Source organism: Giraffa tippelskirchi, chromosome 7 (assembly GCF_054371585.1).
Source record: "Giraffa tippelskirchi isolate mGirTip1 chromosome 7, T2T-mGirTip1v1.2.pri, whole genome shotgun sequence".
Lineage (NCBI taxonomy): Eukaryota > Metazoa > Chordata > Mammalia > Artiodactyla > Giraffidae > Giraffa > Giraffa tippelskirchi.
This window is the reverse complement of record NC_137281.1, coordinates 150,326,237-150,351,093: the sequence shown is the minus strand read 5'-3', so window position 1 is coordinate 150,351,093 and position 24,857 is coordinate 150,326,237. Positions and strand designations below refer to the sequence as shown.

At 42.5% G+C, this 24,857-nt stretch overlaps 1 protein-coding gene and 1 non-coding gene across 13 annotated transcripts in view; both read right to left on the bottom strand.

Annotated features, from left to right (window-relative positions):
* Positions 1 to 24,857, bottom strand: part of NRXN3 (neurexin 3) — a 1,799,700-nt gene that overhangs the window by 595,023 nt on the left and 1,179,820 nt on the right. For 8 of the 12 annotated variants that reach the window (XM_081510574.1, XM_081510575.1, XM_081510576.1 and 5 more), the window contains exon 1: positions 239 to 2,548. The exons of the other annotated variants lie outside the window; for them this stretch is intronic. In XM_081510574.1, coding sequence (XP_081366700.1) covers positions 239 to 479 — 241 coding nt within the window. In that variant the 5' untranslated portion in view covers positions 480 to 2,548. Of the gene's footprint in view, positions 1 to 238; positions 2,549 to 24,857 lie in introns of those variants that run through there. 12 annotated transcript variants of the gene reach the window in all.
* Positions 20,377 to 20,449, bottom strand: TRNAG-GCC (transfer RNA glycine (anticodon GCC)). Its single transcript has one exon. It is a non-coding gene; the product is annotated as a tRNA-Gly (tRNA).

Sequence of the window (24,857 nt, the reverse complement as noted above, 5' to 3'; positions counted from 1 at the left end):
AGCCCTGAATAAGCCAGCGGAGGAGAGGAGGACCCATTAGAGAAAATGGGACTGGGGCAGAAAACACCAGCTTATAGGGCAAATTGGGCATTTTCTTCCCTCATGCACATGCAATGCTTTTCATGATTTTCAATCCAATTTTTTCAAATTCTTTTCCCACCCTTAACATTACCTGAAAGGCAAGTGGGTTACGGAATTGCTACGCCCCTTTAAAAGGATAAAGAGCAGAGAGACCCACCGTGCCCTCCTCGAAGGGAAACAGGAGAGCGATAGATAGAAATAGGCACTGAGTGATGCTTGCTGCCATGGAAATGGTGCTCGTGCTGAGAGTGAGACCCCGGCGAGGAGGAGGAGGAGGAAGCTACATTAGAGGAACTCCACACAGAGCTGACGATACATCCCCAGAAAAGGGACCAGATCCCAAGCGTCCAGGCCGGCCGGCGAGGAGGGCTCCGTCTCGCGTGGATTCTCAGGTGCATGGTCAACGCACAGGACCACCACAGATGGGCAGTTTGAATTCCAGCCAGTGAGGAATAATTAAGTTCATGATGCCCAGGGGCCCATCATAGCAGGAGGAAGACTTGCCCGGATTTTGGAAAACAGGGAAGGAATAAGCGTTTTCAAGACAGATGATGGGGTGGAGGGGGCGGTTTGGAAACTACTTAAAAAAAAAAAAAAAAACATATAAGGCAAAAGCTCCCCTTTCTTGAAGCTGAAATTTAGGATGCCAAAGTCCACCCAGGTATAGCAACCCTCCTAGGGAACCCCGGAATGCCACACATGTCAGGGGAGGCCCTTTGCAGCTCCTCCTGGTCTCCGGGCACCTCCGGTCGGATGACTTAACTGCACACTCCGGGAAGCCACACCAAGGGAAGGCGGAAATGAAGGAAGAAGAGGAGACGGCAGGACACCCAAGTAGGTTCAGGTTAGTTTATCCCAACATCCAAGCAGTTTGAACATTTTTTCCCCCAACTTGGCGAGCGATGCAATGCAGAACTCCCAGGAAAAGGGGGGCTGCGGGTGCTGAGAGTTCTTCGCGGGGTCCTCGGAGTCTCGGTGGAAGGGCTCGGGGGGCGGAGGCTGTGAACCCTGCGCGTTCTGGAAGAGCGCCACGGTGCAGCCGCCTGCGGGCTGGGTTTCTCAACGGGATGAAAAGGCAGCAGCCACCGGAGGAAGAAAGGAACAAGAAGGACCGGAGAGAAAGAGAAGAGGAGCAGGAGGAACCCAGCGCTGAGCGGCCACCCAAACCGACGTGGCCCGAGCGCAGAGAGGCGGGGTGGGGGAGCCGCGAAGGCGCGCGAGGAGGTGCCCGGCGGGCGGCCGAGGTGGCCGGGAGGCGGGCGGGCGCCTGCAAAGCGCGCGGAACCGGGAGGCACAGGTGAAGTGAAGCGAGGAGTTGGGGCGCCGGATTCACGAATGGGCAAGTCGTATGCAAATAGCGCACTCCCGAGAGCAAATCAGGGCAGCCCGAGCGCTCGGCCGAGGGACTGGCTGGCTCCGAGAGAGGAGGGGCCCGAGCGCCCGGAATCCCGGCCCTCCCCATTCAAGTGCACGCAGGTCTACCCCCGCGCGAGCCACGAGCGCGCACCCCCACTCTGCTCACGCACCGCTCCCTACCGGAGGAGTGAGCACAAGCGTGCGTGTGTGTGTATGTGTGTGTGTGTGTGCGCGCGCGCGCGCTGCGTCTTTTGATCGCTGGATCCCTGCTCCTCTCCCAGGCACCTTAAGCCAAACTCTGGCAATTGGAAAGAAAAAAAAAAAAAATGCAGGCGGCAGCGAAGGCTGAAGTCGCCCCAGATAGAAATAAAAATCAACTCCTTGAGTCAGCAGGAGTGCCGGAACGGCTTGCACGCGGTGGTGCCCGAGGGCGCGCGCTCCCCTTGACCTGGTGGTCAGCACCCCTCGGCCACTTTCCGGGGGCGTGCCTCTCTGGGGCAAAGGGGATACGAGCCCACCGGAGGGGTGAATGGCGGCAGCGCGTCCTGGTTCTCCAAGGTGAAGGCGGCGAGGTGGACCCCAGGACCCCCCCGGAGGGTGAGAGGTTTGATGGCCCCCCGGGGGAGGCGCTTGGAGAAGGCAGCTTCCACTCCTGGTGGGCAGGATGTTCTTGGAATTCAGGACCCAGGGGTTGGCTGGCCCAAGAACTTCAGAAGGGGTGAGGGCTGAGTCGGCTGGCGTCAAGAGCGGCTGGCCTGGCCTGCCCTGGCCTTAGAGGCACGCTGCCCCAGAGGGTAGAGCCTCCGGGCCTCCAGGACTCTGGGTACTAAAGAGAGCGCGGTTTTTACATCCAGGCTGAACCTGCAGAGGAGAGCAGAAGCGGCAGGAGGCAGCTTGGCGAGCCCGCAGTGGCCATCTGTTACTCCAGGAGGAAGCCGGCACGGAGCTCGGCCACCAAACCGTGATATTCTGGACGAGGCAGCCTCCACCCCGCCACCATGCTCGACATCTCACTATGCTGTTGAGCGCGCTACAGAAACCCGACAGCCTTCTGGACTCTGGGGTCTTGCTGGTGCTGCCTCTGACTCCCTCCTTTGCACCCCCCTTAGTTATACATGCACAGTATATTTGGGGGTGGGGCGGGGGTGGAGAAGGATAAGTAAGGAAGTAATACTTGCTGGTTAAATCACTTCGTATATACTACAGGACACTTGCTGGTTAAATCATGTCTATAGGTCTTCAGTTCTGTTCAGTCGCTCAGTCCTGTCTGACTCTTTGCGACCCCAAAGACTGCAGCATGCCAGGCTTCCCTGTCCATCACCAATTCCCGGACCTTGCTCAAACTCATGTCCATCGAGTTGGTGATGCCATCCAACCATCTCATCCTCTGTTGTCTTCTTCTCCTCCTGCCTTCAATCTTTCCTGGCATCAGGGTCTTTTCCAGTGAGTCAGTTCTTTGCATCAGGGGGCCAAAGTATTGGAGTTTCAGCTTCAGCATCAGTTCTTCCAATGAATATTCAGGAGTGATTTCCTTTAGGATGGACTGGTGGGATCTCCTTGCAGCCCAAGGGACTCTCAAGAGTCTTCTCCAACACCACAGTTCAAAAGCATCAATTCTTCAACGCTTATATTATAATTTATATACAGGCTTCCCAGGTGGTGCTAGTATTAAAGAACCTACCTGTGAATGCAGGAGACAAAAGTGGTGTGGGTTTGATGCCTGGGCCAGGAAGATTCCCTGAAGGAGGGCATGGCCACCCACTCCAGTATTCTTGCCTGAAGAATTCCTGAAGAGGAGCCTGGCGGGTTATATAGTCCATGGGGTCACAAAGAGTTGGACACGACTGAAGTAACTGAGCATGCATATATATATATGCACACATGCACACACACACGTAGCACTTAGGCAGCATTTCTTTTTTAAACAGACACTTATAGCACCTATCATACTCCTGCTCTCAAGAAACATCTCAACCCCCCTACTGAGAATAAGGGATTAAGACAGTCCTATTCATTCTCGGGGCACCTTGAGGAGATTCTGAAGAAGTTAGCATTCTCTGTCTCTAACATAAAGATATCAAACCTAGAAACGATTTGCCTTCAAGGTCAAATATCATCCCTTTGAGACTTTATGATGGTGACTTGGTGCTCTGGTTAGGAAATCGTGTCTCCTGAAGATCCTGCTCCCTGCACTAAATGGTGCACAGTCATCCCAGCTGCTCTGGCTCTTGGCTGTAAGGGTGATTCAAGATCCACAGCCTCCAATAGGATGGCCCTCATTCGTGATCTTTCATGCCTTTGGGTCGTGGCCCATCAACATGATGTTTTAAACTAGCAACATGTACTCAACAACAGCACAATAAGAGAGAGGGGTGAATGATGGAGACCTGATTTAAGACCTGATTCCTCCTCTGTAAAATGGGAATAATTCCTCCCCTTATAAGGTTCTTGGGAATATTAAATGAGATAATGCATACATAGCATCTGGCATAGCACTAAAGAGTGGCAGTAATTTTTGCTTAATAGAAAAATAAGCTAAAACCCCAAGAAGGTTAAGTATATGTTTAGGGTCTCAGGCTACTATTAGGACAAAAGTGAAAAAAATACATATTAATATCCTAAGCATCCTCCCTTAATGTAGATGATAATTCCCATTCAATCCAACCACTCCTCCTCCAGATGGAATCTCACAGCGCTTTGGACTTAGTCTCTGTATCATGGCCTTAAAGAGACCTAGATGACCTGGCTTATACCTAGTTCTCCAATTCCATCTTCTTCCAGATGACCTGTTACTCACTACCCCCCAGTCTCCTGGACCCGCTTTTTGCTCTTGAATGTGCCAAGTTCTTTCCCAACTCGAGGCCTTTAAACGTGCTGGGCCCTCTTCTCTGGAACACTCTTCCCTAAGATTTTCATGTGATCGGTCCATTGCAGATGTGACCTCCTCAGAAGCCCTCTCTGACCCTCATCTGAAGTAAGCCACGACCACCCCACAAGGTACTTTATCCATGACCATGTTCTGTTTTCTTCAAAGCACTCCAGTTTCTGAAATTATTTTATTTATATTTGTTCATGGTCTATTTCTTTAAAAAGACTGTAAGTTCCCTGGAAGTTAAATCTTTGCCTTGGTCTCCTCTATATTTTCTGTGTGCACAAGAGTGGGTAGCACAGAGTAGAAGAAGCTCAGTAAACATTTGCTGAATTAATGCATCCAAGGAATCAATTTCCAACCTCATGTGGTGTGGTTTAGTTGCTAAGTGGTGTCTGACTCTTGCAACCCCATGGCCTTGTAGCACACTAGGCTTCTCTGTCCATGGGATTTCCCATGCAAGAATACTGGAGTGGGTTGCCATTTCCTTCTCCACGGGATCTTCCTAATCAAGTGATTGAACTCATGTCTCCTGGGTCTCAGCGGGATTCTTTACCAGCTGAGATACCAGGGAAGCCCTTCCAACCTTATATGCATATTTTTCTATATACCATCCATTCCACTGACATATTTACCTGGCTTTAGTGACACTGACCCCCCAGAGACACATATTTGCAGAGATCATGAGTTGACCACCTCTCCATTTAATGCTTTTCCTCTTTTCCGAATTGGCACTGAGTGCTGGAGACTGTTTTCTTTTTCCTTTATCCCAAGGAAGGATGGGAAGCTTAGATGGACCTTCCAATTAATTCTCTGCTAAGCAACAAAGTGGAAAATAAATCCTTAATGCAGTACAAAATCTGGAAATGCCAGTGGTGCGTCACAGCTGGAACTATTCATTTTACTTGTCATACTGATCATTTATTTATTTACTTTTCACAAAATGTCAAAAGAAGTATCTGTGAATTCTGGTAAGGCTGATTCCACCTGGGGACCAAGTAGAACACAGAGAAGATATAGCAGAGGGCAAATGCAAGACTGGTTCATGCTTCTTTCTCTTTAAAGTGGTAATCCGCAATTATCCTGATAAAAAAGAATGTCCTCCTCCAATTTAACACAGTGTTGAAATTTTTTTTCATTTCCTTTCTCTCCTTCTTCTCTCTTAGTTAACACATTCCTATTGAGACTTCTTCTCTAATTCACGTCACTCTCAGGTCTATTAGCGTTTACCCTGAGTGTGTATGTTCAGTCACTCAGTCGTGTCCGACTCTTTGTGACCCCTTGGGCTATAGCCCACCATGGTTCAGTGGTTCCCCTGTCCATGGAATTTTCCAGGCAAGAATACTGGACTGGCTTGCCATTTCCTCATTCAGAGGATCTTCCTGGCCCAGGGATCGAATTTGTGTCTCCTGCATCGGTAGGTGGATTCTTTACCAATCGCGCCGCCTGGGAAGCTCTGGGTTTATATTAGGCTGATCTATTAAGTCGGTTGTTGTTGTTGTTTAGATTTTTAGCTCCAAGAATAACCCCTAGATACTGCCTGCATCTGCAGTTCTGGTTAAAGGACTTGCCATCACCGGGACCACCACAAAAGGCTCCCCTCTATCCCTCTGAGTTATCTTTTCTAGTGGGTCCTTAGAATGAGAACACTTAGGAATGAAGCATGCAGCTACATGAAGCTGAGAGTCTGTTTTTAAGATAGAAAGGGAGAGAAATAGATTTAGAAACGTTATGCTCACCACAGATTTAAAGTTGAAAAGTATAAATAATTTCACAGGAACAACCACGCTTAGCTCCACTTGGATAAACCGCCATGGCATCCTAACCAGACTTTTTGGAACCTTAAGTTTCTGAATGAAATGCAGCTTAAAAAAAAAAAAAAAAAGGCCTGTGGCTGGATTTGCCCAGGTTAATAGCTCGGTTTCTCTATTATTTCAGGCTGCAGAATTTGGCACTATAGATTTCTTCCCCCCATTTTAATCTCCCCCTTCTCTCTCCCCTCCAAGAAAAGACTGTCCCAAGATAAGATACGAGAATCCTGATCCATCTGACACTCTCTGTCTTGCTTTGGTGGGTGCCTGCGTACCTGTGCAGTCGCTCAGTCTTGTCTGACTCTTTGTGACCCTGTGGACTGCAGCCCACCAGACTCCTCTGTCCATGGGTTTCCCAGGCAAGAATACTGGAGTGGGGTGCCATTTTCCCCTCCAGGGGATCTTCCTGACCCAGGGATAGAGCCTGCATCTCCTGCATTGGTAGGCAAGTTCTTTTACCACTGAGCCACTTGGTGGAAACCTCAGCTATGAAGTAGCTGGGGAATTTACTGGCTCCTAAAATATGTCCCGCAATAGTACTTAATGGTGTCAGGTGCCAGGAATCTAATGCACTATTGCCCTGTCAGTCTCTCACAATACATTTTGTCTCTGCACCTGCACACGCCTTTTCTCACTTTGCATAGACTCCAACTTTCCACTTTGCTGCTGGCAGGAGACACCCATCCAGTTGTTTGCTGCAGGTACAGCTAATCTGACTACACAGACGCAGAAAACACTGGAGCAGTCTGTTTCTCTGTGAGCCCTAAACTCTGCCAAGGACCCTTTTTTCCCCCAAATATAAAGAGTAGAAATCCTTACATTTCTCTTGAAACACAGTTCCAAAGAGTAAGTTTAGAGAAGAGGGAAAAACAAAAACAACTACACTCTCATAATATGAAATGAAATCCAAATCCTGAAAAAATACAGGTGGCTGTTAACATGGCTATAAATATAGCCAAGGGTTCCATAAAACAGTCGAACTTTGCTTTATTATATGTCAGTGGGTTTATTTATAGCCACATAATTCATCCTTCTGCTCATTTATTTAAGAAAGCCATCCTGCAAAAAAGCATGTTTTGATTATATTTTACATTTGGGAGTATAAAAGAGAAGCTTTATTCTTTTAAGTATCACTCCTACATGTATTTTGATTTAAAAAAACAAAGACGACGGCATCCTTGTATAATTTTATCATTTAGAGAATATGTTGCTTCTGTTCCTTTAATTTATTCTTCACACAAACATCCATAGTTGTTCTCTTGTCCTCCTTGTGGCTGAAATTGGGATATCAGGAGTCTGGATGTTGAGAAAAATCTCTCTAGGAAATTTTCCAAATCTGTTGATCAATGGCTCTGGGATATCTATTTTGTTGGAATTTTACGCTTTTCTTTAAAGAAAAGAATATATATATATATATATAATGTTTCAATATAAACCTTAGCCAGCTTCCTTGGAAATCCAAGTGAAATCATTTTCTCATAGAAACAACTTTCCTTTTAATCGAGGACAGGATTCAGTTAATTAGTCATAAAGAAATTGGGGCATTTAAACTCCTGTTAGTCTTCTCTAAGTTTACATCGGCTATTAGAGATCATGTACATCTTAATCCAGTTTTAATGATTCAAGCAAAGTGAATGATTGTTATATAATAACAGAAGTAATAGCACCATTTGTATGTTTATAGGGAAATTATCAAATCAAATATTTAGAAGACATTTTGAGAGTGTGCATACTGATTTCGATCAGGGGCTCTGGTGCCTTGACTGCCTAGGTTCAACGCCTTGATTTTGCTTTCTAGCTGTTGTGAAAAATGCTGGCAAGGTCTTTAGCCCCTCTACATCCCAGCTTCTCCCTCTGTGAAATGGGAATAATCACGCTATCTAACAAAAAGGCTTGTTGTGAGGATTTAGAAAGGTATTACATGTAAAGTGTGTAAAAACAGTAAAGGGTGAATAAATGTGAGTATGAAAATAAGTGTCTTTTTCTCCAGATGACTCCTTGAAATGTATCTCTGCAGATGGTTTTTTTCTTCTTGTTGACAAATCTCAAGAGGACAAACTTCCCCTTGCAGCTCCCAAACACAGAATGGAAAGTTACTCCCATGTGTTACCTGACTCAGTGGATTCTCTTTGCGCATATATTTTGCAGAATAGGGAGCAGCTTAATCGTACCCTTCTCATAAAACATCTTTCAACTCCAAAACAATAAAGCTCACCATGGCCCCGGAACCAGATAATATGGAGTGCTGGAACCCAGCCCCATTTCATCAGAAATCATTTTCCAACATAACGGTGGAACTCACACAGGTTTTCAGTCTACTTTGGGATACAGAAGGTCTCTCGGGCTACTTTTCTTTCTCATCTCTTTATATTCTCACCTTCTTTTCTCAAATAAATAATAAATTTCAATTATTTAGCCTTCTCCCTAAAAAGTATGGCTTCTACATCCTTTAGTAATTTCCATTGGATTTATCTGGCATTTTACTATAATTCAATACTTTTTTAAAGTTACTAAGAATGTACCTCTGAACTAGGTTCTACTTAGTATTTTGTTTTATTCTTGTGCTTAGATGCTCAGTCGTGTCCAACTCATTGTGACCCCATGGACTGTAGCCCACCAGGCTCCTCTGTCCACAGGATGTTTTTCAGCCAAGAATACTAGAGTGAGTTGCTATTTCCTCCTCCAGAGGATCTTCGCGGCCCAGGGATCGAATTCATGTCTGCTGCGTCTCCTGCATTGGCAGGCAGATTCTTTACCCATGAGCCATCAACAATTATTTTGGTGCATCATTTCATGTATTTCATGAACATGAACTATACTGTAACTATGTGCAAGGCACCAGATGAAGCCCAGGGGACTTTGGGATGAAAAAGAGAAGATTTAAAACCTTAAGAAGTTTATAATCTAGCAAGGGAAAAAACATCAAAAACAAAACAAACCATCAATCCCATCTCTATGTTCAGTTTCCCAAATACAATATGGTAAGTGCTAGAATAAAGGCATAAACAAAGGATACAGAAAAAGAGAGAATGGAATTAATCTACTGTGGGGAGAAAAGGGACTCTGAGGAGGGATCCATATACAAGGTGACAAGTGACCCTGTGTCAAAGGACTAGAGTTTAAATCCTGACCCACTCCCTGTGACCTCAAAGCAGTTATTTTAAACTCACTGCGCCTATTTCCTAAATAGTATAAACATGAATACTTCAAAACTCATAGGATGGTTTTAAGGGGTAAATGAGAAGATATATTTGAAAGAAACACTGTAAATGCTTAGGTTAACTATTACCATGAACCATGGTATCACGGTACCATGAGGATGGTGAGGCCTTGAATGATTTCAAATAGTCAGGGAAGCAGAAATGTCAATGTAAGGAGATTAGAAGTGTTGGGTTGAATCAACCACAGAGGGCTTCCTGAAGGGGGCAAGTTTTAAGCTTAGCTTTCCCTTGTCATTTAGATTGCTAAATCCTGAAAATCTCGGCAAGATGTCACCCTTTTACTTCAAACAAATCAAAAAACAGGCGTTTCATGGGGGAAGGGAAGGAGAGGAGGAGAAACTTACATACTGGAAACCATGGTTTTCATCTCAAATGACCGGGCTGCCTTATTCAGAGTTGTCAAATAAATACCATATAAATAAAAAGTTACATTGTAGCACAGCCAGGAGTTTTCCTTTGTTCAATTTCTTCTGCACACTTACTTTTCAGATACTAAAATACTCATTGGATCCAATTCATAAGCCTATCATTTAGTTCTAGGAACATTATAGTTTAAGCATCCATCTTAAACAAGCATCTGTCTCACAATTCCATGAAGAGTATATCTTCTAAGACAGAGGGACAGAGATATAAAATAACTGGCCATTTTCTGCTTGGTATCATGCAGTCTTAAATCCAGTTAACAGAGAAGTCTTGGCGGGGTGTGGAGGTGGGGGGAGAGATGAGATGAATGTTCCCCAAACAGAAGGTACAAAAGTGTTATCTAAGCAGTTCCAAAAATGTTTGCAAGATGAGTAATAAGGGCATTTCTCAGTGGTACTGAGGATTTAGCACTTTCCAAAACTGATGGTGAGGGCAGGGGAATACTGAGATGCAAGTTCGTGTCATAGCAAGAGAAATAGACTGCTCTTAAAATAGATGAAACAACATTTAAGATAACACTATTTTGGCACTGATGATATCTATGTCTTCAAAATCTGCCATTTCCAATCGGAACAAGCAGAATTCGTTGTTCTTCCCTATCTTCTGTTAACATTTGTCACATTCTCTTATTATCAGTTGGGTTTATATCTGGATTCCCTACACAATTTATAGAGGAATCATGTAGGGAACTGGGGCCTGGTCTGAGGGTCAAACAGCTTAAGTTCTAGGGCCAGATAGCTTATGTTCAAATCCTTGCTCTGTTATTTAATAGCTGTGTGACCTTGGGTAAGTTGCCTAGCCTTTGAAAACCTGTTTTCTTCTCAGTAAAATGGAGATTGTAGCATTCCCTCTCTCAAACTTAGCACAATACCAGAACAGTAAAAGACATTCAATGGATGTTTGTGAAATAGTATTGACATACATTTAACTACTGTAGGAGAGAAAAATCTCATAGGTAGATAGATATAGATAGACACATATATAGGATATACATATATAGGTGTTTGTGTATACATATATATGCATATATACATATGCATATATATGATGTTTGGAGAAGGCAATGGCACCCCACTCCAATACTCTTGCCTGGGAAACCCCATGGATGGAGGAGCCTGGTAGGCTGCAGCCCATGGGGTCGCGAAGAGTCGGACACGACTGAGCGACTTCACTTTCACTTTTCACTTTCATGTACTGGAGGAGGAAATGGCAACCCACTCCAGTGTTCTTGCTTGGAGAATTCCGGGGACAGCGGAGCCTGGCGGGCTGCTGTCTATGGGGTCACGCAGAGTCGGACACGACTGAAGCGACTTAACAGCATATATGATGTATATATACATATATGCAAATGTATATACATATATATACACACACACATATATATATCTCCCCCTCAAAAAAAAAATATATCCACAAATATTCAAGCATCTCATTATAAGGGAGAACTTTTCAACATCTGGAGCTATTACAAATTGGAAGGAATATCTTGCAACATAGCAGGCTCTCTATCACAGGAATGGGACACTTTTAGGGACACTAAAGTTGCTGTCTTGCAGTAAATGAGTGGATGGAATATAACCTCTAAATTTCTTTTCAAATTTATATATAATACCAATTAAAATTTCTTTTAAAATTTCAATTTGCCCTTAACCTCTGCATTTACTTAAATGTAATCTCTTGTCTCTATTTTGAGGCTCAAACCCGATTCCTTCATTCTACAAAAATCACAGCACAAGATTTCTTATTAAAACCTCACACAATGAGATGAGAAATTTTAGACTTCTGTAAAATGAATCTAGTATTGTTGCACTAAAACTTCATTTTTCATTACTGCATGCAGTACAAGTTGTCTTTAGACAAATTAACAATTTTATGTTTCTATTTTAAACACCAAAGATTATTGTGTTTTTTTCCCCCCACTAACAACACCTACACAGCTGCTGTTCCTGTGATCAAAGGGGATATTTTTCATTGGTGAAAAGCTCATTGCTATGGGAAGAGTATGCTGACTTGCTTGCCCTATCGTCCTTTATCTCCCAGCAGGGAATCCTGGTGGACTGAACATAAATAAAACTGAATTCCCCTAAATAAAGACATTTGTCTTGAAAATCCTGAACAAAAAGCAAAAATACACTTCTTTCTCTCTCTAACAAAGACAAGGTCATACTTCCTCAGTAACCGGTTTGGATAAGAAAGAGATAGTTAAGTATTCAGAAGATACTTAAGAAAGTTAGGGAAACTGAGATATCGAGACAGAAAATGACTTGTTTAATAACACATACCCATTTCAGTGTCAGAAGAAGCTGAAATATTTCTCTAGACTATTACTCTAGCATATAGCATGCATGGCTCCTATAGCAACATCAACATAAAATAAGATTATAAGAAAAATAATTACCCAGTAAGATGATTATCCACCGTGAGAGAGTTAACAGACACAAGTCTGGAAGAGTAGGAAATCTAAGAATGTGAGATAACAGATCAGTCTGAAAGAAACTGCCCCCCAAATGGTTGAAATGACAGATAAAAAAATTACAGAAACCATAGGTGAGAAAAAAATAACGTGATAATGAACATACTTAATAAAGAGCTAAAGTCATTTGGAAAAGCGACACAGCCAGTGAATTTTTTTCAATAAGTCAGGGGACAGATTATGCAAATACAGCTGAAGGGAAAATTAATGAATGGGAGGAAAGAAGTAAAGAAACTTTCAAAATGTAGCACAGAGAGAAAAAGATTTACACAATACAAAAGAGAGTAAGAATCATGAAAAATCAAATGAAAATTGCAACATGCGTCTATGAAGATTTCTAGAAAAGGAGGAAAGGGTAATAATAAAAAAGATAATGATTTGTTTTATAGTTAAATAATACAAATTCTTTTTTTTTTGAGTTTTACTTATCTTTGTATTTTTTGGCGGGAGGGGATGGTTATAGTTGCTTTACAAGGTTGTGTGAGTCTCTACAGCATAATGAAGTGAATCAGCTTTATGTATACATACCTCCCCTCCCTTTCTGACCTCCCTCTCACCCCACCCCCATCCGACCCATCTAAGACATCACAGAGCACTGAGCTGAACTCCCTGTAGGTTCTTATACTAAAGGATCCTGAAGTAGGAAAAGAGAGTATGCACGCACTTCACACGTTGGTTCATCATCACGAAACTCCAAACACCAAAATTAAAGATAAAAATCTTAAAATCAACAGGTTACTTTTAAGTAAAGCTTACAAGACAATGAATTATAATAGCTTTGTGTTGAAAGAAAACTGCCTTTCAATCTAGATTTATTTAATTAGGCAAGTTAAATTTTTAAGAGTGGAGGCAAACCTAACACATTTTCAGATGAAAGAAGTTTGAGAAAGCTTACCATTCACAGACTATCACTGGCATAATCATGAAAGGGTATACTTCAGTATAAAGAAAACAATCCCAGAGAAAAGGAGTGGCATTCAACAGGAAATGATAGGAGAAAGGAACTGGCATGATAGCTCTAAATCTAAGTAAACACTGCTTCACTACCACTACCATCAAATACTTGTTTGTGGTGGCTTCAAAATGAGAATAATAACCAATATTTCCTTAATGCATATAAGTTAGGCATTATTATTTTCCCTATTAAAAATCTGCCAGCAATGCAAGAGACCTAGGTTCGATCCCTGTGTCAGGAAAATCCCCTGGAAAAGGAAACGGCAATACACTCCAGTATTCTTGCCCGGAGAATCCCGTGGACAGAGAAGCCTGGCAGGCTACAGTCCATGGGATCATAAAGAGTCAGACACGACTGAGCTATTAACACTTCTTCTTCTCCCTATCTTATAACTGGGGAAAGGAGGTACACATTGTCACTTTCCATAGCTGGTAGATGGCAGAACCAGGATTGGAACCCAAATCATCTATTTACTGAATCTACGGTCTGAATGAATTTACTGTTCTGCTGAATTCTATGAAGTGACGTATGCAACTTCCAGCTCACATCTTCAGAGAATGACACATTTTCTACTTTGTCCCTTTTCTGGAAGGTGGATGTGGAGATGAGTCCATTTCAACCAACTGAATGAGGACATTGTATCTGCTTCCTTTTGGTTGACATTTGCCAGATATATTAATTAGGACATTGATTTGGCTGTTTTTTAATTGAGACTACGTACCTGTGTTTAAAAAGAAGCACAATTATCATACCCTCAAGTCGATATTCTAACAGATATACTTGGCAAATGTTAACCAAGAGAAAACAGATTCAGAAATATTATTGTCAGACGAAATAGATGTTATCACCAAAAATGTTACCATCACGTCCTGAGAAAAACCATTAACCCAGAGGATATAACAGTTCTGGAGCTGTGTATACCTAATAACATAACCTAAAATATATATAAAATACATATTGATAGACTGGAAAAAATGACAAATCCATGATCAAAATCCCCACTAAGATGTATATTCCATGGAAGTAGACGTTTTTGTTTTTTTGATCACTGTTAATTTCCAGGAATTATAACAATGCTTAACCAATGTTAAGAGCTTAATAACTATTTATTGAATAAATGTACTATATTCTTCTGGTTAAAGCTTATAGAATAAGCTGGAGAAAAAAAAAGAGGCTATTATTCTTTTAAAAAGCATAATTAACAGATCAGAATTAATGGACATACATGCAACCCTGGACAGAACAATTACACACACACACACACACACACATCATTTCACAGGGCTTTTCAGGTGGTGCTAGTGGTAAAGAATCTGCCTGATAATGCAGGAGACATAAGATTCAAGGGTTTGATCCCTGGGTCGTTCCCTGGAGGAGGGCATGGCAACCGACTCCAGTATTCTTGCCTGGAGAATCCCATGGACAGAGAAGCCTGGCAGGCTACAGTCCACAGGATTACAAAAAGTTGGCCACAACTGGAGTGACTTAGCATGCACCCTCGCCCTTTCAAAAACATATGAAACATAATGCAAAAAGTAGTCATATATTAGAATCATAAGCAAATAATGAAGAATAAATAATTTTACTCCATATGTTTTACCCACAATACAATGTGTCTAAATCAGTTACAAAGATCTATAACATTTGCGACTGAATGAAGTATATAATCTCTCATTTTATCAATAAAATGAAATAAAATTAGATAAATAAAAATGATAAATAAAAGGTGATAAATTCATGTGTGCTTAAAAAATATTGTATGTCCTTAATTACCACTTTCTGTATATAATGGAGTATTAGAAGGATGCTTTCAGAAAGCAACCTGAGATCAAGCTGTTTAATATGTTTCATATAAACAATTTTTAATTACATATACTAGAATTAAATGATGGTCAAAGTATTTTCATTATATATTGATTCTTATAATACCTATGCAATTGATACTTTACAAACTAAAAAATATTTTGTGTTCACTATCTGAAAATAGAAAGGTCACCAGGGGTTGCATGAAATTAGTTGCTAATCTGCAATATTTCATATTCAGATAACTTGTAGCTGTTCATAAAATTACTGGAGTCTTAGGAAAGGCAAATAAATAAATTACTGCCTATAGTTCTGTCACAAATGACAGCCAAGCTCTTTATCTCTGAATTTGCTCCCTTCTCTTTGTAGGTCAAAAGGAGTCCCTAGAACACAAACAGCAATCTTGTTACTATTTCATGAATACAGATGATGTTCATTTCCTGAGATTGCCAATCTTTACTCCAAAACCCCAGATCCTGACAAAATCAATTATACTTTAAAAATGTATTACTCAATCTGGAAATTATACAGGAGGAGAATGCATCTGACACTCACTGATTTTTGATCCTAAGGTAAAATCCTGGAAACAATATTCCAAAAGAGATCTTTGCTATGAGTAATATCGTCATTACAATGAGGTACATGGAGCTTATTTTGAAGCTATAAAAGAAGATGACAAAAAGCATATATATACGCAAACTTGGAGCCAGAGAAAATCAGATGGCTTTTAAAAAGCTATAGCAGAAGAAAGACCACATTTTTGCCCCCTTAAACCGAGTTTTAATGACGAAGGGACTCGACTATATATGACTTCCAACGGTTTAATCTGGTGGATTGAGGGATTCATTGTCATGCTGCTTGAGAAATGAAAATAACTGGGTCTTAATTTTTTGCTCTAACATTAATTGCCAGACATCAAGCCACTCAACCGTGGACGATCTCATATAGATTATCTGTTTTCTAAAACTTAAATCTGTATAAGAGACACTGAGGCCAACAAGTACACAACTTTGGAGTAATAATATCTACTATTTATCTCTCCCGCTGTACCTCTCTCCTGCCTGGCTTGGCCAACCACTCACTTGTTAATTTCAAGCAGATGAATGCAGAAGACAAAATGTTTGCTGGGGATTCTCTAGCAATCAAGAAGAGAATTCAAAGGGGAGGGGTGGTATGAGAGGAGACGTCTTCAGTGACGCCTCTTTCAGCCCAATTCAAGGAGAGAGTGAGCCACGTCAACCAAGGGAGTGAGTCTGTGTGGGTGTAAAGATCACAGCGGGAGGCATCGTGCTTGACGGTTGCCATTTCCTAAAAACGTGTACCTTGTCGGTGTGGAGAAAAGGAACACAGAAAGGTAGGTGCATCCAAAAGGAGAAAGATGCAGGGATAGGGTGCTACTGGGTGGTGCTGCATATTCTCGGAGGGTCTGTAACACCACTAACAGGCTTGAGTCATTGCTAAATACATTAAACAGCCACAGAGTCACGGTGAAGCTTTAGGAATAACAGCCAGCACATTTTTTAAACCTCCTCTCTCTGGACACCTCTTATTTAGTTCCTGCCGGGGCTAGGGGAAGTAGGAGTGGGTGTACAATGGTTGTTGGCTTCGGGAGTTACTCAGCCGGATGGTGGTTACTAAATATGATGCTACGGGAGCAATAATAAATTTTGAAAGACTATGAGAAAACTCTCGGCCTTTTCTCCTCAGCCCCCACTCTCCCACTACAGTTGAAAGGAAAACCAGGACTAGCAGAAATAGAAACTCTCCCAGCTGCCCCACCGCAGGTACCAGATGTGGAAGACACTTCCAGTTGCTTTCATTTACATCACAGGAGGGTGATTACATGCATGGCCCTATGGAAAACAAACACTAAAAATATTTATGGGTTATTACAATTTCTTCTCCCCAAACTCATTCCTTTCTCCAGTACATATAACCCTTGACCAGGGCTCTTGATGACCAATTCCAAATGAAGTTAATTTATTTCTACAGTACCAAGTTTTTAAATAGCTTTTTTTGTTTAGGTTTGGTTTCATTTGGTTTTAATATTCAAAACAAGGAAAAACCAAAAAACCTCTGTGAAAGTGTTCCCTTTAATAAGAACAGTAGGATAAATATTTAAATGATCAATTATAAATCCCTGCTTCAGAAAGCAGCATAGTTATTGTAATTTTTGATAGACCCATTTATTGATGTGGAGGAGATTTAAAGATGCTTTGATTCATCTAGTTGTTAACCATTACTCTCTGGAATGCCTTGACCAACTTGGGGTTTGTTATAGACTGCATTGTGTTTCTCTAAAATGTGTATGTTGAAACTTAACCCCTAAATGTGACTGTTTTTGGAGAAAGGACTCTTAAAGAGATACTTATAATTAAATGATGTCATAAGGGTGGGACCCTGATCTAATAGGTTGGGTGTCCTTGGAAGAAGCAGCAACACCAGGAGTGTGCAGCTATGGAGAAAAGAGCCATGTGAAGACAAGAGGGAAGGTGGCCATCAAGTCAAGGAGAGAAGAAGCCTCAGGAGAAACATCACCACAGGCACCTGGACCCTGGACTCCCAGCACTAGGAGGGAGAACGCTTCTGCTGTTTGAGCCGTCTAGTCTGGTGCATTTTATTTCACAACTTGAGCTCATAAGGTTTTTGCTCATAATAACACTGTGGAATTAGGGACATTCAGATCCATAAAAAGAGAATGACATGGTCAGATGGCATCACCGAATCCATGGACATGAGTTTGAGCAAACTCCAGGAGACAGTGAAGGACAGGGAAGCCTGGCATGCTGCAGTCCATGGGATTGCAAAGAGTTGGACAAAACTTGGCAACTGAACAACAAGATCCATAAAGAATTTCAGAGCTTACCGGGCCCAAGAGTTCTTAGCCTGGAGTTTAAGGAATTGCTATAAAGAGGGCCACCTCTTTGCATACCTCTGAAGGGGTATCGCTAGTCTATATGAACTGTGCCCTTTGGAACTGCACAATTCTAAAGTACATATTATGTATTGCATAATATCTATGGCTGAATATGATGGCCTTCAAAATGGTCTGTAAATCTCCTTCCTGAAACTACATTCAATTTCGTCTGATTGTTTATTTTTCCTTTCTCCTGGAAAGAAAGTGCAAAGACTTCTTCAGATTTTTAAAGAAGTTCATGACCTCCAAATTATTTAAGAACCACTGATTACTTCAAATTCCTCATTTTACAGATGAGTATATGGAGTTCTAGAAAGAGAAAGTGCTCAAAGATGCATAAAAACACGAGTAAAAATAAGATCCATATCTCCTACCTCCTAATTAAATTGTTAACATGATCCTGCTTATCTCTGGTTACTAGTGAATAAGATGCACACACGTGCACACACACACACACTTTACAAATATACCAAAATATGCTTTCATAGAAGTTGAACATTTTACCTGAACTCAGGGAAAAGAGACCTTCTGAAGCATAATGATGCTGAGTAATGCTCAACATTTAGCATGTTCATTTAGATAGTAGGCTTGGTAATTTTCTTAAACTTATGCCAATACTCACCTACCATGTTACAGCGACATGATATTGTGTGATTGACAACATGGAGGCTTCTGTACACGTGGCTAATAAGAGCACTCCATCAAAGAATGATGTTTCAGGCTCCAAATGATAGCTTCTAAGTTGCTCTGAATTTTAATATAAAGACTTTGTGTCCTCCTACTTGGCAATGGTCAAGAGACAGTGAAGGATTAGAATTCCATTTCGCTGAACAGGTCATTATTAAGACTGAGATCAAGCATGGAGGCCAGAGAGAGTGTGTGGGCGCACACACACACACACACACACATTTACAGTGTGTAAACCTCTAATCTCCAGCTGCAGAGATCTCGCAGCTGGAATTCCAGCAGTAGTGACAGTGCGTGTGGGCCTGTGTGCTCACTTGCGTCAGTCACGTGCAACTCTTTTGCAACTCCACGCACTGTAGCCCACCAGGCTCCTCTGTCCAGGGGATTATCCCAGCCAGAATACTGGAGTGGGTTGCGTTGTCCTTTTCCAGGGAGCAGTCACAGAGGCAGGCCCTAACAGCTGACACAAGAGTGGAGGCAGAGAGCCAGCCACCTCCTCCCTCACCTTGTACCTAACCACTGGGAACCATCCACTCTCCCCAGGCCTCTGTGAAGGTCGACAGCCCATCTGCCTTTTCTGAAATGTGGAGCTAGCTCTGCTTCGAAGGGTCTCTTCTGAGTACAGCACTTGTAGTCGGGATGACTGCCTCTCCGTGGCATCTGTTTCCCTCCCTAATTCCTGATGCAGAAATGAGCGTTTCAGTTTGCCAATAGAAGCCTTATGCCTTTGAAAAAAAAAAAAAAACCTGCAAAGATTCTTCTTCTACTTCTTCTTTTCCCCCTTGTCTCAGAATTCAGCAACCAGAGAGCCTCATAGCCTTGGCCTCTGTGACAAAGGGATTTATGTGCATGGAGAGACACTGGAGAATAAGGCACTTCATTTGTCCTTTTAGAGGTAGGCAGGAGGGCCCAAGGAAACAGGGGCTTGTAATTACTTCACAAAATACAGACTGAGCCAGTCTTTCTTACTACCAATTTCTTTCCTTTTGTTGCCACACTGAGTGGCATGTGGGATCTTCGTTCCCCATCCAGGGATCGAACCCATGTACCCTGGCCTTGGAAACGCACAGTCTTAACCACTGGACCACCAAGGTAGTCCCTGTCTTAGAACCTATTTCAGGCAACGTGTGAACCAGCATTCCAGGTCCTCCCCATTGGCTCAAAAATCGTCTTCTCCCATGTTCCCCTGGTGCTGATGTCTGGGACACCCTAAGACATAATCCGAGTTCCAAAGCCATGCTTCTCTCTCTCTACCCTCACCTGGGCAGGATCTGAGACTGCCACCATGGGCTGGGGGGCATTTGGGCCAGAGGACAGGCAGGGATTGGGGAAATCTCCTTGACCACGAGCCCCTACCTTCTAGCTTCTCAAAGCCCAGGTTCTCTCCCCATTGCCCTCTCCCATCCTCACTCCTTCTTGCCCTCTACACTACTTCTTGCCTACAGGGCTGGAGTCTCTTTGGAGACCACGGAGGAGTACATGGTACTGAAGAGTCCACTCGAGAAGGTAAAATCATGCCTTGTGCTGTGATGTGTTTAGTCACTCAGTCATATCCGACTCTTTGCAACACATATGGACTGTAGCCCACCAGGCTCCTCTGTCCATCGGGATTCTCCAGGTAAGAACACTGGAGTGGGGTTGCCATGCCCTCCTCCAGGGGATCTTCCCAACCCAGGGATCAAACCCAGGTCTCCCACAGTACAGTGGATTCTTAACCATCTGAGCCACCAGGGAAGCCCAAGAATACTGGAGTGGGTAGCCCATCCCTTCTGCAAGGGATCTCCCTGACCCAGGAATCGAACCAGGGTCTCCTGCATGGCAGGCAGGTTCTTTACCAGCTGAGCCACCAGGGAAGCCCACCCCTTCTAACCCGGGACACTCTCCAGTCCTCTCCTGGTTGTCCATCCCTCCCCTGCACCGCCCACCTCTGGACTTAGCTCTCACCCACCCTCTTCCTGGGTGAGATCAGGGAAGTGAGATCATCAGGCCTATCCCAAATGCCTCCTCTTCTATCCAATGTTTCCTAATCCTTCCATCAGAATAAAGCTCTCCTTCCTGCGTTCTAACTGAATTTCAGGTCTGGGACGGAAGAGGTCCTCTGCACGAATGCTAATCCGCATATATGCGTCTGTCTCCTCCCCTCACAGAAGGAAAGGACAGTGGAAACTGAGTGTCTCTCAACTCTGCTCACTTTCCTGGCACACAGAAGACGGGGTGCTGAACGAAACGTGTGGAATTCCACTGATCTAGTCCCCGTTAACCACACATGCGCCATTCCTTCAACTTCCACCCCATCCCCTCCATCTCCCCACACCCCTGCTCTGATCCGTCCCCTCAGACAGACCTAACTCCCCCCTTCACTCCGTCCCAGAGAATCCGGCGCAGCACCTCCCCCAAGCTTTCCCAGCTGCAGCCTCTGTCTGTCTGTCCTGGAGTTCCCTCTTCAATCCCACCTTGACCCAGACACAAGAGCTACCCTCCCTGGAATATGCGGAGACAGAAAGTACATGGTCGGGTAGCCCAGAGCTTGTTGTCAAATCTGCAAACAAACACTCCAAGCTAGAGTTTCAAATACACAGCCCTTCTGAAAACACTTCCTAGGTTGCCAGGGACCTGACAATAGTAGTGGTGCTAGACTAGGATACTGGGAATGTTCTGGGTTAGTAGGTGCTTGAGTTCTGGAAATAGAATCCATTGTATCCCTGGGAAAGCATCATCTGAGTTCTGAGAATTCAAGGAACTTCTGGAATACAGACCCTTTTTGGAAACTGAGGCTCGCCTGCTCTTCTGTTCAGCCGTAGGTGGCAAGTGGGGCGGCGGTATGACTATGTTATGGGGCTTTCTATTTTTGCAACGTGGCAAGGATGCTGAAGAATTCAGCCCCCAGACTGAGAACTGCAGAATAGCACCCGGTACTAAATCATGCAGAGACAATATACACCTATGTTGTGGGTGGCTGTGGGGGTGGGGGTGACGGACTTGTCAAAAGTACTCTTCGACATGTGTTTCTCTGTTCTCCGGTTTAGCCTAGTTCTGTGGGCCCTAAGTGGAAGAGAGTTTCCTTTTCCATTTCATTTTTTTAATTAATCACTTTCTTTTCAATGCTCTTTTAAGACAGGTCATCCTTCCTATCTGTTGGGACCCTAAGATTTTTCTTTCATTTTCCACTCTTACAATATTATTCAATTTTAATAGACCCTTAAAAAACAGAATAGAGCTATGAATCCTCTTTAAATACCTAGTGCATGTATACTTGTATGTGAGAAACATGACCGGGTATCATTTTAAGGTAATAATAAGGTATGACCTTATTAATAAGGTGAATATATATATATATATACACACATATATATACAAATATATATACACACATATATATACACACACATATATATATATATATGCTTACCACAAATATTAGAAAAATGTGAAATAGAAACTATATTTGCAAGGTTTGAGTAAATTTCAGGGCAACCCATAATCAGCGTCATTCCACAGTTCAAATTCATCAGCAACTGCCCTCTGGTACAGCTGATTACATGCCATTCTTCACACCATGGGCAGGGAAAGATAAGGGTGGGTAAGAATGAATAGGAGAAGAAAACAGATTTTCTTACCAAGTTCTAACCTTTCTGTGGAATATGCTGACGATAGCTCCCTACTCCATCCAAAAGACCCTAGAATATCAATCTCAGGCTCATTCAATATTATGACTCCAAGTTGAAGAGGAGAAGAAATTATATATACATAGGAAAAATTGAACCATTACTATTGATGTGAGAAAAAGAATGATGATCTCTGCAGAGAAAGGGTCTTAGGAAAACACTAGAGAAGCTGCCAGTGCTGACAAGAGAACAGCTTTCATCTGAAAGACAGAAGCTTTCTGTGTGACACAACGTGGCTCCGAAGGTAGGAAGAAAGGTTGAAGTAGAGCTTAGAAGAAAAACCAACACCTCCTCTGCTATCACTGGAAACAGCAGATAAGGAAGGCCCTTCCTTTTGACACACAGGGTTTTTGTTTAACTTCATAAACAAAAGATCAGTCTCTCCTGACCTACCAAGGGACTAACTAAAGATAGGACAGTGGGACCATTTACAAGCAGTCAGACAGGGACTCCATAGGTTGTGCTTCTCCTCTGTTTGGTTGCTTCTTATCTCTTTCTGCAAATGTGTCAACCTGGGATGCCTGCAGAAGAATCCAGAAAACAAAAGGCAAGGGAAAAAAAAAAGCAAAACCCTTGGCCATAGTTTCTCTCCAAGTCAGTTTATGTGAAGGACATCTGATACCCCTGTGTTTGATATAACCAAAAGCCACCTCCATTTTGCTCCTCAGAAGAGAGAGATATGAGCGTTGAAGAAAAATACCAAATATTCTTTGCTAGAAATGCTACCTTTACTCAATGACACATCTATCTTTTCTCAGACTACTTGTTTATTTGGGTGTCTGATTCACGCAAGGTAGTAAGGTGATTTGAATGAATGTCATCTCCAAAGAGAAAGGAGCTAAGTAAATTTTCCATCAACAATAAGCCAAGAGCTGAAGCTAGCTTATTTTATTTCCACACAAAACCAGAAGATCTAATCCTCAGAGAAATGATAAAACTCAATAACTACAGGGGTTCCAGAAGATGAAGGAACAGAGCTCAGATCTGAATTAAGAAGAAAAAAAAATCGTCTGAATTCATCGAAACTGAAGAACAGATTGTTGTTGTTGTTGTTTTTCTTTAATTATAACCTTCTGCAGAAAGTTTTAAGCATGAATGTGGTAAGAAAATACCACAAGAGTGGATGGAGGGGAGCAGGCATTTTCTATAGTAAAGATTAAAACACCAATGCTACACATTCTGAAAACAAGAAACAAAACTGATCATATCTCTTTATTCTAATCATTACTATCAATATCTTACATAGGTCAACTTACTTTCTCTAATAAAGTCCTTAACCACTGGGATTCAAAATATTATAGAAGAAAACAGTCTCATGCTGCTTGTTTTCAGGCAGGCTGTTTGCTTTAGGTAAAACCATAGGAAAAGTTTAAAATTGAATTTGAAGAATCCTTCATTTCATTGTACAATTTCTTTGCCTATAAGTCAATTTCTCCAGGATAATAAAATAATTTTTATGTGTGGGAGGGGTTTCCTGATGTTTCTCTTGCTTCATACTTAAAAATCAGATGTTACTTGAACCAAGTTTGATGTGATGGCCTTTTGGAGTTATTTATTCAGTCATTTCTTCTCCTGTCTAACTATTTTTATTTCCCAAATATACAAACACATTCTCTCATGCACTTGCCGTCGACAGAAGTTCCTTGAAGGTAGGTCCCCACCTCCAATACCAACCATGACTAGCATCACCACAGGTCCCCACCTCTAATACCAATCATCACTACCATCACCACCTCCATGACGGTTACCAGTGCTGAGAAAGACAGTTGCAGACCACAGAACTGCTAGCATGTGCCTCTTTAAATAGCTGACATCTGGAGGAACTATCTGATACTTGTTACACTCCACTCAGCATGAACAGAGGTTGGCAGGGAATTTAACAGTGTGTCTTATTTTTAAAATATCTCACACCTCCCTCTCGCCCTCCCTGCCTTCAGAGAGAGGTTGAAGGGATGTGCTCCTATATTCTGCTGCCTGAGCCTACCACCTTCCTCCCAGACATGCAGATGCTTTAAAAGAGGGGCCTGAAGCTTTGATCTAAAGCCAACGTGGGCCAGCCAAATCAAATTCCAATCAGACAGCTGCCAAAACCTCTTCGTTTCAGCAATAAACTAAAATGTGAACTTCATAACCCTAAAATCAATCAGGCAACCTCAATGGTTGTCTCTCTCTCTCACACACACACCCAGACATGGACAGGAGCTTTAAACATTTTTTGATAAAAGTCCACCCACTTCCTTGCTGCAACTCTTCCAAGGGAAGACCATTAGCAGCTTAAGAGAATTAAGTGCTAGGGGGTGCTCTACCACTGGAAATGGCGTTGGGGACTTCGTTTGGAGCTGGCAGTGTGGGGGAGTTCCGTGTAACTGCTAACAGTCTCATATGTGTTATCACAAAAAGTGGTGGTACCCACTGTTGACTCATGGAAACAGTCGTTGTTATTAGGAATAGTGCTAATAAAACAACTCCGAGAGTTTGAGCATTTTTACCTTTCCTTGGAACAACCCACAGTATTTTATAATGTCAAAATTATTTGACCTTATTTTATAAGGTCAAATTCTATAATTTTTCCTAACATTCCTTCAGGTAGAAGAAC